General features: G+C 41.8%; 2 protein-coding genes across 9 annotated transcripts; one reads left to right on the forward strand and one right to left on the reverse strand.

The window, feature by feature from the left end:
* Positions 1–841: 841 nt before the first annotated feature.
* lzic (leucine zipper and CTNNBIP1 domain containing) lies at positions 842–3,888 on the reverse strand. 2 transcript variants are annotated; one of them, XM_035740640.2, is made up of 7 exons: positions 3,749–3,888; positions 3,048–3,157; positions 2,609–2,744; positions 2,140–2,238; positions 1,776–1,871; positions 1,381–1,462; positions 842–1,265 (listed from the first exon to the last, which is right to left on the reverse strand). In XM_035740640.2, the coding sequence occupies exons 2-7, from the start codon at positions 3,146–3,148 to the stop codon at positions 1,207–1,209; spliced, it is 573 nt and encodes a 190-aa protein (XP_035596533.1). In that variant the 5' UTR covers positions 3,149–3,157; positions 3,749–3,888; the 3' UTR covers positions 842–1,206. The 2 variants fall into 2 exon arrangements, with proteins under 2 accessions (XP_035596533.1, XP_035596532.1); XM_035740639.2 differs by having other exon boundaries at positions 3,434–3,779.
* On the forward strand, positions 3,875–14,686 carry nmnat1 (nicotinamide nucleotide adenylyltransferase 1). 7 transcript variants are annotated; one of them, XM_035740634.2, is made up of 5 exons: positions 3,875–4,005; positions 7,387–7,538; positions 8,290–8,473; positions 12,443–12,567; positions 13,443–14,686. In XM_035740634.2, the coding sequence occupies exons 2-5, from the start codon at positions 7,424–7,426 to the stop codon at positions 13,844–13,846; spliced, it is 828 nt and encodes a 275-aa protein (XP_035596527.1). In that variant the 5' UTR covers positions 3,875–4,005; positions 7,387–7,423; the 3' UTR covers positions 13,847–14,686. The 7 variants fall into 7 exon arrangements, with proteins under 7 accessions (XP_035596527.1, XP_052338669.1, XP_035596526.1 ...); XM_035740633.2 differs by having other exon boundaries at positions 3,896–4,051; XM_035740636.2 differs by lacking the exon at positions 3,875–4,005 and adding an exon at positions 4,258–4,474.
* The last annotated feature ends 2,160 nt before the right edge of the window (positions 14,687–16,846 follow it).

Consider the following 16,846-nt stretch of genomic DNA (forward strand, 5'->3'; position numbering starts at 1 on the left):
ACTGGTGTCATTCTCTGTACTTGAGGTCTGCTGTATCTGCCCTTGCCTTTTTACTAAAGTGTGCACTTGCACACCGCCGCATGGTGGAAACATTCTCTAGCCAATGATTACACCAATAATGGTTCTACATAAGAGGAAGTGTGCAAGTACACATGGAAAAGGATGCAGCCTGGCTAATTTTGAACTCTGTGAAACTGACGGCCGCTTCAGCCATGTGGAGTAATGAGTAGGATTCTACATGCAAAAGTGATTACTTTTGATATAAATGCTTTCTGCCTTCCCAATTATACTTTTTTTCAATTCTAACTTACATTTCATGGAAAATATAATACACCATGCTCCATTCTTGACAATATGACCAAGCGGCGCAGATTACCGGTCCATTCGAGCAAGGCATGCCTCCCACCGGCTTCGCTAGTTCAAATCCACTCAGTTATAAGATAAGACTGTCAGGTGAGTCAGAGCACTGGTGTTGCGTATAAATAGGAATGTTTGATCATGGTGCCCCCTGGTGCTGAAAGAACAGAACTAGTGTATAGAATAATGGCAATGTGTTTTAACCACAACACTACTATATTTAATGAGACAGAAGATTGTATTCCTAATATAAAGTTACATTTCTCAAACATCATGGAGAAACTTATACCACTTATGACTACATTTTTAGAAAGTATTTTGTAGTCCGACATTAAACATACTACACATCCAAAATGATGCATATACACTGTAAACTGACTTTAGATTGACATTTTCGGGCCCCTCTCAATTAAGAATCAGAGCTGGTTCAAGTTGGTGTGTTATGCAATCACATTTAAGCCCAGCGTTGCATATTTAACACTGCAATGATTAATTTATTTATTTTGACATGAACAGTTATGCAGGAAAAATAATTCAATCCAAGAGCTAAAACAAAATGATTTAGCCATGAAGACTGAATTTAAAGCCTTCAAAATGTCTGGGCCACACTTAACAAAAAGAATGACCGATGGACTGTTCAAATTATAAATAGACTACTCTAGTACCAAATGCATACCAAGTTTTACAATCATCAGAAAAAAAAGTGTACAAAAGTTGAACTTTACTCTTTAAAAGCAAGTACGATCTAAGTGCATGATTGATTTACATGATCAATATTATGGCACTGTTATTGGGTGGAAACACTTGATGTTAAACAACAACAGACATTGGACAACACCTGATTACGCTCTATACCTTGGTTTTCTCCACACCAGAACTAGCTAAAGCCATTATCTTGTCTTCTGATCCTGAAAAGTGAGATGCTGGTTAAGTACAGTAGTTTACATTGTGGAGGTTGGATCTCATGGTCTGGTAACACATTTAAAAAAAAAAAAAGAGAAGTGCAGTAGAGTTAAAGCTCACCGAGGTCTGCAGTGATTTTTTCAAATTGGCTGAGAGTTGCGGTCACATTTTCAGCCAGAAAAGTCTCGTCTTCGACTGTAAGCTGCAGGAAGAACAAAGAGAAATTAAAAGAGAGAAACTGAGGAAAGACCATTAATCCACACCATAGTCATAAGACCCCTGTTATAGTATTTCACTAAATGAAATGACAGTTAATGACTGTCATATATAGCATACAATTTATTGAACTCCAGATGGTTACATTTTGTTATAGGTTTTCATGACATGTTATACCAATTACCATTCCACCATAGCAGATTATCAAAATATTCAATGCCACTTTCTCACAGTATTCATCACAAGTTTAAGCTATATGAAGAAGGGATCACAGTACACTGGTACAACGGGCCTTTTACCTTCTCGCCCAGTTTTCTCAAGGCAGTGAGGATCTCCACCTTCTGCTGAGTGTACACATCCCTCGAAAGTTTCCCCACCATGACATCACGGTCCATCTACAGAGAATTTCACACCATTCGGCTAAACTTTCAGGGGCGGTTGCCCAGTCACAGATTAATTTTAGTCCTGGATTAAAAAGCTATTTCAATAGAGATTCTACATTGACCATGATTTTTAGTCCACGACTAATATGTGTCCCTCAAAGCATTCCATGAACTGAACCGGTTTTAGAATGTAAAGCTTACTTTTGATATTAAATATATAAAATAATGTACAAACAATAATGTACATAAAATACATAGATGAACAGTGCTTCCGACCAACCTCTGCTAATCTGGTTCTCAACTGCCCTGGTTGCTTCTTGGCAAACATTCGGATCACCTCAGGGGTCTTGAAAGCTTGGCTGATGGCAGCCTGGATTGCCTAATGAAGAAAAGGACAGTTCTCCCATGTCATGCATCATGACAACATTATGGTTTGTCATTACCCGTTATAATATTATGTCACTCTTATGATATGACAGTGTATGGCCCATAGAGATACATCAAACTCATTTCCTGTAGGGTAGTGTCTGTGGGTTTTCACTCCTTCCTTGTACTTGATTGATAATTGATTATTTAGGAACTGCCATCACCTAGTTGTCTAGGTCTTAATTGGACACACATTTAAAGGAATTAACAAAAAACAGCAGACACTCAAACCTCCATGGAATGACTTTGATGTCCTTGAAGTATATTATTTACATTCATAATATTCTATTTAATTCTAAGATCTGGACATCCAAAGTCCCTACCAGTTGCATTCCTCCAAGCTCATCCACCAATGTCATGTTGCCTGTCACCATCTTCTTCAGAGACTCATTGAACTCATTCAACTGCTCCAGGGTTTCCTTCTTGGTCTCCTCATACTCCTCCTCTTCTAGGTCTTCTCTAGAATAAACAGAGAGCCCTGGTAATGGAGGAACAAAATCTATGGGTGTACAGAGATGTGCTCTAAATTCCATTAATACTACATGTATCACTTTGTGGAATCATACAAATAGAATGAATATAATGACTCATTCTAGTTCTGTGAGTGGAACATCCACTATAGACAGATGTGGTCTAAGTTCCATGCTACATCCCTCAGTGGAATCTTATAAATATAATACACTGAATTAATTCTAGTTCTGTGTGTGGAACATCCAGACAACCCACATTATGTTCACAGTTAGGAATGACTGATGAGAGTACCTGCACTCTTCCAAATCTTGGAGCTGTTGCATCAATCTGTCCAGTTGCTCCTCCATGTTTTGTTTTAGTTTCCCAGTTTCTGATTTCCCACGAGAAGCCATGCTTCCACCCTGCAAATATCATATTTAGTGAGTAAATAGTTCAATTTCATGTATCACTTGTATCATGTATCACTTGTGGACCTAGTTACAAACACAGTGGAGCGGTCTATACTTTGACATGAAGAATAACATTCGCTATTAGCTAGCGACTATAGTTAGCTAGCTTGTTCCCACTGGTCGCCAGATTCATCTGACTGAGACCGTTTTTTGTGCGTGTAGTAGTCTAGCCTGTGGCTATAGTTGTCTAGCTGCTGACTTGAAAAAAATTAAATAAGTAATTCTCACCTGATCGTTAGAACAATATAACTCGCCTCAACACAATCAATTTAGGGAAGAGGTGAACATATATTTGAATACTTCTCCATGAAATGTGTTACAAAAAACTGTCAAAAATCATTGGGGAGTGTGGGAGTTGTGAACGTAGCTCTTGTTCGTGGTCATGGATAGAAGGGATCCAGCATTTGTTAGAATTGACTTTTCGTAGCAGGTTTATGAGAAATTACGTAGCCTGTTAAATGTCGAAGGTTATGAGAATTTGGTTAAAGTTAGAAAATTGTTAGGATTAGCTAAAATGCAACAACAACAAAAATATGTACGTACATTTGACAAAAGCTGAATCCCATCTAGACTTGACTCTTATTCCGTGGGTGCGGCCTTGTCCTTTCCGGTTATTTTTTGTCCAATCATATGTCTCTATTTTAATTCTCTCCAATCAAAGACCGATTAGTAATACAGAAAGTGCATTACATTTTAAAGAGTCATTTTAGTATTAGGTTCCTTATATCTTGGGAAAGTCAAGCGAATGTTTTCAGGGATCTGGGAAGATTGAGGGATTGACACGTTTGTGGTTGAACTGTGTAAGGAGGCGACTAGAAACGAATGAGACCGATTGTTTGATCACAAGTGAGAGTTGTTTGATATCGTTGAGTCTTGTTTCGCTATTGCAGAAATGTGGTAAGAGGTTCATGAGAAATGGCGGCGAGTAGTGCAGATGAAATGGAGGAAATTGAGGAAAAGTTGGTGAAGCAGCAGCAGCAGCTGTGCTGGAATGCGAACAATATGGGTGTCAGTACAGATGGTATGGAACGGGAGGATGAGGGTCAAGGGCCGGAATGTTCGGTAGTGAAAAGACCTAGGAAGAAGAGGGATCATGATACAGAAAGTAGGGGATCGCCTTGTAAAAAAAAAGCTTAAAGAGGGCCAAGGTAGGATACAAGAGTAGTGATGTGTTGGAGTGGAAAGTGGTGATTGTGTTTGATGAGACCACAGGGTCTCACTTACACCCTATTGACTAACTTGGTTGAAGGTAATGCCGCAGAGAAAGAGGTAGGTGAAGTTAAATTAGCTCGCTTCATTGGAAATGGTAGATAGTTAATATTGTGTGGGAACAAGGGGAAGATATTGAAAATAGAAACATTGAATGGGATGAAGTTTAAAAGCCATGTACCTGGTGCTTATGCTAGGTTAAGGGTATTCCTCACTGGGGTCCCAATATATCTATGTTCACAGATGAAAAGAGGATCAAAGAAGTGAGAGGTTCAGTGATGCTGAGGTTTGAGAAAGTCTTGCCGGGAAAAGTACAGATAGGATTCCTTAGTTTAAATGTTAGATAATTTTTCCCATGCACTGTGGTGTTTTAAATGCCAAAGAATGGGACATGTAGCTGCTCAGTGTAAAGGAAAGAAAAGATGTGCCAAGTGTAAAGGCGCACGTAACATGATTACGGTGAATGGGTAAGTGCTGTAATTGTGGGGGAGAACACAGTGCAGCATTTTGGTGGATGCAAGGTACAGAGAGAGGCTCAGAGATACATCATGACTGATCCTGTATCGTATGCAGAGGCCATAAAACAGATTGGTAGAACTACAGTGCGGACTGATGGAGCATACATGGATGTACCTGTAGTGGGTCTACAGTCGGGGCTGGTGCTTCTGATGGTCCTGGCATGATTTTGAGGCCTGTTCAGAAATCTTGTGCTCATGAATGTGCCTTGTCAAAGGACACTTTGATAATGAATTATATTGATAAGATTATCAGTACAACTTGGGTTGTGGAAAGCAAAAATAACAGGTTGAAGGTTATTGTGGAGATGGCAAAAGAGATATATTGGGGGTAACAGATGTTACTGTTGAAATGGTTGTTGACATGCTGAACAATGCTAAGGGTGGAGTGTTTCAGCATGACATAGATACAGTTTAATGGGGAGGGTTTTTTGGGGAGGTTGTGGTAGAAGTTAGGGATTTATTTAGTTTAGAATGTATTTTCATGGTAGTACAGAATTGGGCAGATCATGATTGATCGTACATTCTTGCACAGTAGGTGGCGGCATGCACTTAAACTATTGTTTGTGGACCGCCATGATATAGAAGAAAAATGTTTTCAGGATTGTTTTATTGTCTATTGCCATGGCTTGTTAGTCAAAATAGGCTTATATTTTAGCTAGATGATCGAAATAGCCTTCAATTTCCATGGAGTATTGAAGACTTCCTGTTAAACCCCACTGAAGAAGAAGGAAGGGGCTGAGGTTAGGTTTAGGTCTAGGGTATGGACGTCCCAAGGATATCAGATAGCACATCACTTTTGTTGAGTCAAGCTCCAGAGTGGAGCAGCGGTCTAAGGCACTGCATCTTAGTGCTAGTGGCGTCACTACAGACCCTGGTTCAATTCCAGGCAGTATCACAACCGGCTGTGATTGGGAGTCCCATAGGGCGGCACACAATTGGCCCAGCATCGTCCGGGTTAGGGTTTGGCAGGGGTAGGCCTTCATTGTAAATAAGAATTTGTTATTAACTAACTTAAACCTAGTTAAATAAATAAACTGAAGTTTGGAAGCCGAAGTCTACCCCTCTTCGTCGGTGATTGGTCAGCAGTAGTCATTCTTCAATTAAGTGTTTGTTGTCGTTCAGTGACAGAAGACTAGTTTTTGTGCATTTTTTTTCACTTGAGAAATAACGTCTTAGTTAACTGTAAAATCGCGCGACTAAGACCTTTAAGTAAAAACGAATGACATATTTCTTGATTTATCTTAGATTGAGTCTGACAGATTTTGATGAAGTGTTATACTGTATGTTGTTGCGTACAGTCTCTCTAGACGGACACATTGAAGTTCTTTTTCAAGCTACTGTCTTTTTAAGTGAGTAAATGGCACAGACGTTCCTAGCCTAGGCTTTGAGACCCCTCGTAGCAACCTGGTCTCAGAGCATTTCGAGACACTCCATTTAGTATGACATGTTACGTTTCGTATGGTATGTATTCGTTTGTGGATGTCCATCACCCAATAAACGTTAAAAATCGTATTATATTTAACAACATTTGCAAAACGTACAATATGTTGCGAATTGCAAAATGTATGTTACGAATCCTAGCTAGATGGCTAACGTTAGCTAGGCTAGGGTTTAAGTTTATGAGTTGCGTGTAAAGGGTTAGCGAACATGCTAAATAGTTGAAAAGTAGTTAAAAAGTTATTGTTGCAATCTGTTCTTGGCGCATTTCTTATTATTCTATATGTCAATTCGAGAAACTCCATTTAGTATGTTAAGGCATCAAGGAAAGTAGGGTGGCTGAATGAGTGTAATATAGAGAATGCCAAGCAACCCAAAGGTTGTGAGTTTGAACCTGAGCTAATTAGCCAACACCGGGGCATTCCAAGGCTAACGTTACATGGTGCATCTCTTAAAGCTCTTTCAGTTGCACACTTTCACTTTTGCAAGTCAAAAGCCCATAATATTGATATCATTATGTAGTAGGCTTACACAGTAAGGCATACATAGACCTATGCTACCAACATTCCATCTATGGGCTTCATTCATTTATTTGTATTTTATTTAACCTTTTTATTTAACTGGGCAAGTCAGTTAAGAACAAATTCTCATTTACAATGACAGCCAAACTCAGATGATGCTGGGAAAGTTGTGCTCAGATTATATTCATAAGTCATATGTCATGTTTAGCCTATCACATTTAAAGTAATGCAAAATGGATTAGCCACAGAATTGTTCAAACCGCTGTACAACGAGCGGAAAAAGTATTCGCCCCTTTACATTTAAAAAAATGTTTTATCTTGTCAGAAATGCTATAAAATATTAGAATCAAATGTGTCAAAGGCATCAAAAAGTAAACTGTGCAATGGGCAAGACACATCCACACAACATATACACATTCAGTAAAGAGTTTTGAAATCTAAACCCTCCCAGTCACACAGCTTTGTCAACATATCTTTGTATGTTTCTCTCTTTCAGCCTAGACTGTCCTTCAAGCTCCTATGTACTGTAATCAATGGAGCCTCAAGACCTAACCAAAGTGGTTCTGCTGGCTTGTGGGTCTTTCAACCCCATAACCAATATGCACCTGCGTATGTTTGAATTGGCACGGGATTACCTGGAAGATACAGGTATGTCTGATCATTTGTCGTCTGTCAACAGATTTTTTTATTTTATATATTTTTTATTTAACCTTTATTTAACTAGGCAAGTCAGTTAAGAACACATTCTTATTTACAATGACGGCCTACCAAAATGCAGAAATCCTCCTGCGGGGATGTGGGCTAGGATTAAATATAATAAAATAAAAATATAGGACAAAACACACACCATGACAAGAGAGACAACCCTACATAAAGAGATACCTAAGACAACTACATAGCAAAGAAGCAACACATGACAACAACATGGTACAAATGTTATTGGGCACAGACAACAGCAAGGTAGAGACAACAATACATCATTCAAAGCAGCCACAACTGTCAGTAGTAGTGTCCATGATTCAGTCTTTGAATGAAGAGATTGAGATAAAACTGTCCAGTTTGAGTGTTTGTAACAGTCGCTAGCTGCTGCAAACTGAAAAGACAAGCGACCCAGGGATGTGTGTGCTTTTTGGGACCTTTAACAGAATGTGACTGGTTGTTGTATGTGGATGATGAGGGCTGCAGTAGATCTCTCTTTAGATTATACATTTGTAAATCATCACTTTGTGTTTTGTGAGTTTAGGACCTACTTCCTCAGACATTTGTATTGCTTCCAAATTATGAGAGGCAGATCTAGTAAAATAAGAGTGGTAGTATTTTGTATTTAACTGAATTTGTATTGTCATTGTGTGCTCTACAAAATTAGCTGGCTTAACTCTTTCTTTCTATGTACTCTCAGGACAGTACATAGTTGTGAGGGGCATCATCTCTGCAGTGGGTGACGGCTATAAGAAGAAGGGTCTGATTGAGGCCTGTCACCGTGTAGATATGGCCAGGCTGGCCACAGACACCTCTGACTGGATCAAAGTAGATGCATGGGAGAGCCAGCAGCCTGAATGGGTGGAGACAGCTAAAGTGATGCGGTGAGTGCTGATCATTTGTGTGTGAAGACTGTAGCTTAGTTATTGAGAGGGGTTGTCAAATCTATTTTGATTTGATGAGTTTGTGTGATACAAAAAGAAAAAAAGCATTACTTGCACTGCAAGACTCTTGTATTACATTTATCCAGGGTAACCTTGGCCAAGATGTACTCTTAAGGAGCCTACTGTTACGCCTTAAGGTCCAAGGACCTTATGTTATTTTCAGAGGTAGATTGGCACTGGCAGACAAAAAACCCACGTAAACCCATTCTCAATTGTGATACGGATCTAGAAACATAAAGCCCTTTACTTTCATATCTTGTCAAAATAATTTCACAAATGCAAATGTGGCACTCTCTTCTGAGGGACCGTAGTTCATATCAGTTTGTACCTAGTACCAGGGTTTAACACCTCAAAATGCTCATAGATACTTTAAAATGGGGATCCCCTCCCATAAACTAATAAAAGAAACAAGAAAAATTCTCTGTCCCAAATAAACTTGGTTCTGTGTCCAAGAATCCATTCCAAGCTTTACTGGTGCGTGATCGAGGCGCTGCGCATGAATGGAAACCTCTAGTCAACAGACTTATGGCTGTCCCAATAAAACACACTGGAATGGCCCGACAGTTCCTTTTGTGAAACAAAAACTAAAACGGTCCTCTTCAATTAAAATGGGACCACTCAAACTCTGAACTCCTCTCCTTTACCACGACCAGTGGCAACTCACGACCATGTTAACGCTGTCTCTCGGTGTAGCGGTTGAGAGACAGAAAGAGGAGCTTGTTGATGACAGTTGATCCGCTGTCTGAGAAAGTACAAGCAACAAATCCCTCACTGTACTCATGGTGGTCGGGATCCTCAACTAATTGTTCATCATATATACTATTATTTTCACTGGTCAGTGAGTTATACAACTTTAAACAACTAATTAGAAAATGTTGATTGCTTGTAGTTCTTTCTCATACGTCGCACTGTTCACTAGCAACTGGTCCACCTCCCAAATATGTCTCACATGCAACAATGGTCAGTACACAATAAGTAATAGTCTGTGCTACAAAACAGCAAGTTAACCAGGAGTTACATACACCCCTCACAAAATAAACGTAGCCTCCTGACAAGACCCAACACCTTTGACCTCAGAATGCAATACGTTGATACACACACAGCATCGTCAATGTGTCATAGCTTGACATAAGTACACAGAAACATTCATCTTTCATCCAAGAAAAGAAATACCCTTATTATACAAAATACCTGTATACCTCGGTGTAATACGGTAGTGTTGTGCGGTGTACCTAACTCTTCATTAGACAGTCTAACTAGTGCCTTCACCACTCTCTTGTTTGGCAGTTCTGAGATGGCCTGAGTGTCCACTGTGGATCTGGGGAGGGCTGGACAGCTTCCTCTTCAGGGTCCCTCTCCAGTCCATCTTCTGTGGCTCCTTGGGGTTCTGGGTTAACTGCGACAGGTGCAGTCAGGGTAAACACTGTAGCCTCTGGAAATGGCCTTGCTGACAGTGGATATTACTGAGTCCTGGAGCACATTGCAGATCCTCACGCAGGATAGTCCATCTTTAGAGCAGTGAAGTTCACAAAGGCTTCAGCCTCGGGCTGGGCCCTTATGTTCCTAGATGCACACTCTGAGATACTGTCTGAAGAGTTGTTGGCAGTCATCGCTTGGCAAGTGGCTCTGACTCCTGGTGAGGGGATTTCAACCCAGTCTCCAGCCTCTTCGGCACTCATGTGTGGACATCTTGACAAGGCGTCAGCGGCAATGTTCACTCGCTCTATCTTGTACTACAACTTGAACTCGTAGTTGGCGAGAGTGGCCATCCCCCTCTGGCCTGTAGCATCCAGCTTGACACTGGCTTGCACATAGGTGAGGTGGTTATTGTCCTTGTGCATCAGGAAATTAGCTCTGTACAGATAATCATGAAACTTGTCTGACACTGCCCCTTTTAGCCCCAGGAACTCAAGCTTGTGAGCTGGATCTTCTCTTTCCTGGACAAGGTCCAGCTTGCATAAGCCACTGGTCTCCATCCCTCAGGGTACTCCTGGTACAGCACTCCACCCAGGCCACTCAGACTGGTGTCAATGTGGAGGACGTAGAGCTTCTCAGGGTCAGCGACGGCAAATACAGGTGAGCCGGTGAGGCGTTCGACAATGTTCTGGAAGGTTCTCTCTCACTCTGCTGTCCATCGTTTTCCAAACAGCTCCTTCTCCTTCCGGTAGGTGACTCTAGAGGGAGGACTGGTGGGCTTGCCATTTTCTCTTGGGGGTGTGACCTCTGGTAATCTCATGGAGGGATCTTACGACAGAAGTGTATCCTTTTAATTTGCCTCTGGTAGTATCCACAGAACCCAAGAAACGACTGGAGGGCCTTGAGGTTTTCTGGTCTGGGCCATGAGGGGAGGGCTTCGATACCTTGATTGGAGACTGTGGCTCAGGTATTTCACTGAGGTCTGGCAGAACTGGCACTTGTCGATGGAAAGCCTCAGGCCTCCAGACAGTCCAGGACCTTCATCAGCCTATCCTCATGCCCCTTCAAGGTTTTCCCAAACACAATGTGGTCATCCAGGTAGACCAGCCCTGCAAGGAGACCAGCCCTCATGTTGCTGACATCCTTCTACATTAAGCATTTAAATGTAGCTGGTCTGGAACGGTTGGTCCCAGTGAGCATGGAGGGTCTCCCTGATGTTGCCGTCATGGGGTAGTTGCTCTTACTTAGGCCCCACAAGGTTATCCCTTCTAAAGGCTGGAGATGGATGTGTTGTCTTTGTAGAACTGCCGGTGGGATGCTTGCCACTGTCTAGGATGGCATGACAGGGTTTTCCCATTCACTTTCACAGGAGACACTGTAGGCTCCTTTACTGTCCCCCTCTGCTGTTTCCTGATGGTCCTTGAGCATGGATGAAGCGTCTGAATTCCTCTACATTCTTTCCTTTATGACAATTCCTGGAAGAGTGGCCATCTTCACCACAGTTATAGCAGAATAAGTTTTCATTCCTCTTTGGCCCTGGACGTGTTGCTTGTATGAGTTAGATGGATCATCATTGCAGCTATGGCGTACTTCAGTTCTTCTATCTGTTTGCAGAGAGCTTTGATTTTGGCCCTAGCATCTGATGATGGCTTCAATGATCTGTTCTGGTCTTGAGGCTATGGCTTGGGTTGTAGCAAGGTTATTCAGCTCGCTATCTGAGATCTCTCATCATCAAGGTCTATAGGTGGCTGTTACATCACTATGGAGTGCTGACATAGGAGAGAAGGTGGTGGTGGTGGGAATTTGCTGAGGAGAGCGAGGAGTTACATTTCCTAGGTAGATCAACTGCCACTTGATGCCCTTTAACTCATCTTCAACCAGACAATGCAGTGAGATCCAGAAAAGAATGGGAGAAACTCTCCAAATACAGGTGTGCCAAGCTTGTAGCATCATACCCAAGAAGACTCGATGCTGTAATCACTGCCAAAGGTGCTTCAACAAAGTACTGAGTAAAGGGTCTGAATACTAATGTAAATGTGATATTTCAGTTATTTTTTTGATAAATGAGCAAACATTTCTAAACCTGTTTTTGCTTTGTCATTTTGGGGTATTGTGTGTAGATTGAAAAACTCTTTAATCAATTTGCAATGTGGAAAAAGTCAAGGGGTCTGAATAGTTTCCTATGGCACTCATGGTAGGGTGGGGTATGCAAACTCAACTTGGAGCACCTCTATCTCAATGTTTTAGCATTCAGGTCTCAAAGTTACTTTCAGATTACTTCAGCCATGGGCAAATACAGTATGTATAGCAAGTTTTGTTCAAGTCAAAAGGTCTGCAGTCAAAGTTATTGAAATCAAATGAATGACCAAAAAGTCATTTAGTTGTGACATTTTGTAACCATAATAACAAGTGAAGCTACTCTGCCATGATCCTTGCTTGGTTCCATTGGGCTTTATCTCCCTCGTGTCAATTGAATTGTTGTCTACACTTAAGGCATCATTATAAAGAACTGACGACAGCGGAACAGAACAATGACTATGTGGACACTGCAAAGAAGAGGAGGATTGAGGCGACAAAGCACGCTTTCGAGGATCCATCCTCGTATCACACAAGGAGAGGTAAAAAAAGGAGAGATTTTCCACGAGCATTCCGAGACTACAGACAAATGCACACATTTCTTACTACCCAAAAGTCCCTACTAGCTCTTTGGAGAGGAGGATGCTGTGTAACACCCAGGGCAGGTAACACAATGGGATTCATTGCTGCTATATTGTTTCTTACTATCAATTCCACTCAGATTAGTAATGACAATTTTGGTTATTTTATTATGCAAAGTGACTTACAGAACCATTGATAGTGACATTCATTATTTTGCCCATTTGGAAATTCAACCACAATGGAATTAAGTCTCGGACTTTGTCCTTGATGATTTTACTCGTGCATATATGGCTTTTTCATGTGCTTGTTTAAAAAAAAAACAATTATGTTCATATTAATAAACTAAAACCGGCAACCCTATTGTTGCCAGCACCTTGTTCTACCTCATTGAGCCAGCAACTGTTGAATACTACTGTCTGTCTGGGACATTAGCACCCACATAGGGTCTGGTGTTATAGAAACCAGTGACAACTAGTCACGCCATCTGAAGACTGGTATGGTGGAACAGCAAGTGATCTGCCCTGAGGTAATAAAAAGTAATGGTGCTGGTTACATGTTTTGCCGGCGCAGGCTGTCTCTACTAGTGCAGAACATTGTGGCCAACTTTTTTACATTGTCTGGCAACATTCCATGGTACGTGTCTCTTAAGTGTAGGTGAGCCCTATGATGAAAAGATCCTTCTCAGAAATCAGGCAATTGACACACTTTTACTTAAACCCACTGCTTCAGACTTTCTAGCCTAATGTGTGTTTATATCAGAGGTTCGGTACAGCAGAAGACACATTTCAGTCTTGTATGGGTTAATAAACTATTCATTTGTCCATGAACTCTTTAGACATCGGCCCTCAGCTGAAACTCCTGTGCGGCGCGGATGTCCTGGAGTCCTTCGGCGTTCCCAACCTGTGGACGCACGAGGACATTGCCGAGATCGTGGGCCGCTATGGCCTGGTGTGCATCACCCGCAACGGCTGTGATGCCCACAAGTTCATCCACCAATCAGAGGTGCTGTGGAAGCACCGCAAGAACATCCACGTGGTCCGTGAGTGGGTAACCAACGAGATCTCGGCCACGCACGTGCGTCGGGCCCTGTGCCGGGGCCAGACCGTCCGCTACTTACTGCCGGACCCGGTGGTGAGCTACATCCGGGAGCACGGCCTGTACAGTGCCGAGAGTGAGCAGAAGAACGCTGACGTCGTCCTTGCCCCGCTTCAGAGACACACCGGCCCCTCCTCCAGCTGAGGTGGCCAGCCATATTGCCTGCTGCCAACTTGAATGCCTTGAGACCATTGAATGTCGGTGGGAGGAGCTATAGGATTACTGGCTCATTGAAATGGAATAGATGGAAGGGCATTAAACATGGTTTCCATATGTTTGATACCTTTAGAATTTATTTTCTAGCCATTACAATTAGCCTGTCTTCCTACAGCTCCTCCCACTGGCCTCCTCTACTTGAGACTGTGTAGTAGAGGCATTTTATCTTTTACTGGTTTGATAAGATTTGTGAATGAATGCACAGATGTTTTTGTATATTTTTGTAACAGTTGAAGTAGACTGCTCACCAGTGCTAGAATGAGTTTGCACCAGAATAGCCTCTTGTGTGGCATCTCCTCAGAGAATGGGTGAATCTGCTAAAGTTTAAATTAATAACTGTGTTTTGTAGAAAAGTATAAACACCCAAGTAGTGGCAATCCCAAGCGCCAGAAAAGTATAAGCACCCAAGTAGTGGCAATCCCAAGCGCCAGAATGTAAACCCTTGATCTGTCACGAACAGTGAATCTGGTCCTTGGAGCACTTTATCTATATAATAGCACAGATCGACACCCATGATTATTTGTGTACAAATGAGAATTCCTTGATTTTTTTTTTAAAATGCTGGGGCTTTAGTGTGTGTGTGTGTTTGACTAATTCCCTCAGGCAAAGGCAGTTGGTATATATGGAAGCCGTTTACTAGAGCGACATACAAACGGCATGGTGTGTATTGAGAGAAATAAAACGTTGTCTTTGTTTTGCAGCTTGTGAACACTTCTGTCATTGCTGTCTCCAATAAAAAATCTGTACATCTTTATGAGGAAATCCCAACCATTCACACCTATTCTGTTTGCTTCAAATGCAGGTTATTAGTAGCTTTTTTCTTAGTCTTCCTTTTTACTATCAACTTTCTTGATCAGATGAGCATTATTCTGATAACATGAAATGTATTACAATAGTTGATTGAAGTGTAGATACAATACCCACTCAGTTGTTGCATTAGTAGAGGCACTGTATGGAATCACTGAGTTGATTGATACTGCAGATTGTCCCTTCATTTTTTGTTGTTGTTAGTTTAGCAACAAAGGCAATGCTGCCAATGCTTCCTATCTTGTCTTATTTCTAAAATTAACTTTGTTTCTTGATCAATGGTCGAAAACCTAACCAAGCTACGGTGGTGCTCAATTTAGCAGGACCGAATGAAAGCTCAGGCCAAACCCTCATCTCATATGTTCCCAAGCAAAACAGATGAAATGGTTATTTATTTTCAATTATGTACGATTTCTAATATGACATCATACAAGCAATTGCTGTATTGACTCATATGTTTGGTTGTAGCAGCTGGTGTCTTCAAGCCTTTGTCAGGGTGCAACTCAATATTTGGAAGGTGTTCCTAATGTTTGGAATAATCGGTGTATGTCTGAGCATGTGTTCTTACACTGTCCATCCCCAGGTATTGATCCCAGTTTGTAAAATCACCCAGATGCTGAAGCTGGGGGAGGTGATAGAGTAACAGGATGACCTGTACACAATCAAAATCCTCAGCCCCTTCTGCAACTATACTTTCTCTTTCACCAATGGGCTAGATACTAGGCACTGCAAGGTGCAATCCAGGCAACCTGTTGAAGTCTAGCAAAGCCAGATTCTCAAGTCTCACACTGGCTCGGCTAGCTCTGGCCAGGTCATTAGTGAGCGTTCCTTCACAAACAGTCTGCAGTTCAAGTTCGAGAAGGAACGTAACCTAACGACCTGGACCAGCCTTCTAGTCAGGTTGTGTGAGACTAACCTGACAATCACTTTGGTCAAAGATTAGATCATCCAAAGAATATTGAGGTTTCCATTAAAAGAGCATTTGTGATAATGATTAGTGTAATTGAGCTTGTTCTAGCGAGCCTACATGAACTACTAGGTCAGTCTTTCAAAAATTATGAACATGCTTTTTGCTCTGTGTGTATCATACAGTCGCTGGTGACATGAAGGGGAGTAAGCTGGTGTGTGAACAGATTGGGAAGAATTGTGATTGGACACACTGGATAGAGAAGGATAAACTACATTCTCTTATGCATTTTATATTCCTATTCTCTTTTCTCAGGAATTCTACTGTGAAGGGCAGGTCTGCAAGCAAGTTTTCAAAAAGAATGTGAAGGAATGCACTTTAAGGTTTCAAATTTTAATGTCACGTCCACAAGTGCAGTGACATGCCTTTCTTACAAGCTCCAAACCCAACAATGCAGTAAGCAATATCAATGCTGCACAAAAAATAAATGACAACAAAAACATGAGAAATAAGAAATAACCCAAGAAAGTAAGAAGCCATGTACAGGGTCAGTTCCAGTACCATAATTACAATGTACAGGGATACTGGAGTGATAGAGGTAGATCTGTACCAGGGGAAGATGACTAGGCATCAGGACAGAAGCTGTTCAGTAGCCTGTTGGTGTCATACTAGATGCACTGGTATCTCTTGTTGTGCGGCGGCAGAGCTTGGGAAGCTGGAGTCTTTAACAATTTTCCGGTCCTTCCTTTCATACAGCCTGATATAGAAGTCCTGGATGGCAAGGAGCTGGGGCCCAGTGATTTACTGGGCTGTCCACACCACCCTCTGTAGCTCCATGTGATCAAGGGCGGTGCTGTTGCTATACCAAGCAGTGAAAAAGAATGTGGACTACAGGAAAAAGAGGACTGAGCACGCCCCCATTCTCATCGACGGGGCTGCAGTGGAGCAGGTTGAGAGCTTCAAGTTCCTTGGTGTCCACATCACCAACAAACTAACATGGTCCAAGCACACCAAGACAGTCGTGAAGAGGGCACAACAAAACCTATTTCCCCTCAGAAGACTGAAAATATTTGGCACGGGTCCTCAGATCCTCAAAAGGTTCTACAGCTGCACCATCGAGAGCATCCTGACTGGTTGGGCAACTGCTCGGCCTCCGACTGCAAGGCACTATAAAAGGTAGTGCGAACGGCCCAGTACATCACTGGGGTCAAGCT

This window comes from Oncorhynchus keta, chromosome 28, assembly GCF_023373465.1.
Source record: "Oncorhynchus keta strain PuntledgeMale-10-30-2019 chromosome 28, Oket_V2, whole genome shotgun sequence".
In the NCBI taxonomy this organism is placed as follows: Eukaryota; Metazoa; Chordata; class Actinopteri; order Salmoniformes; family Salmonidae; genus Oncorhynchus; species Oncorhynchus keta.

Coding starts and splice junctions, on each gene's coding strand:
- lzic (XM_035740640.2), bottom strand. CDS start 3,148: ATGGCTTCTCGTGGGAAATCAGAAACTGGGAAACTAAAACAAAACATG. Junction 2,239..2,608: donor AGCTTGGAGGAATGCAACTG/GTAGGGACTTTG, acceptor TTTCTTCATTAG/GCAATCCAGGCTGCCATCAG. Junction 1,266..1,380: donor AAAAATCACTGCAGACCTCG/GTGAGCTTTAAC, acceptor CTCACTTTTCAG/GATCAGAAGACAAGATAATG.
- nmnat1 (XM_035740634.2), top strand. CDS start 7,424: ATGGAGCCTCAAGACCTAACCAAAGTGGTTCTGCTGGCTTGTGGGTCT. Junction 7,539..8,289: donor GGATTACCTGGAAGATACAG/GTATGTCTGATC, acceptor ATGTACTCTCAG/GACAGTACATAGTTGTGAGG. Junction 12,568..13,442: donor CTCGTATCACACAAGGAGAG/GTAAAAAAAGGA, acceptor TGAACTCTTTAG/ACATCGGCCCTCAGCTGAAA.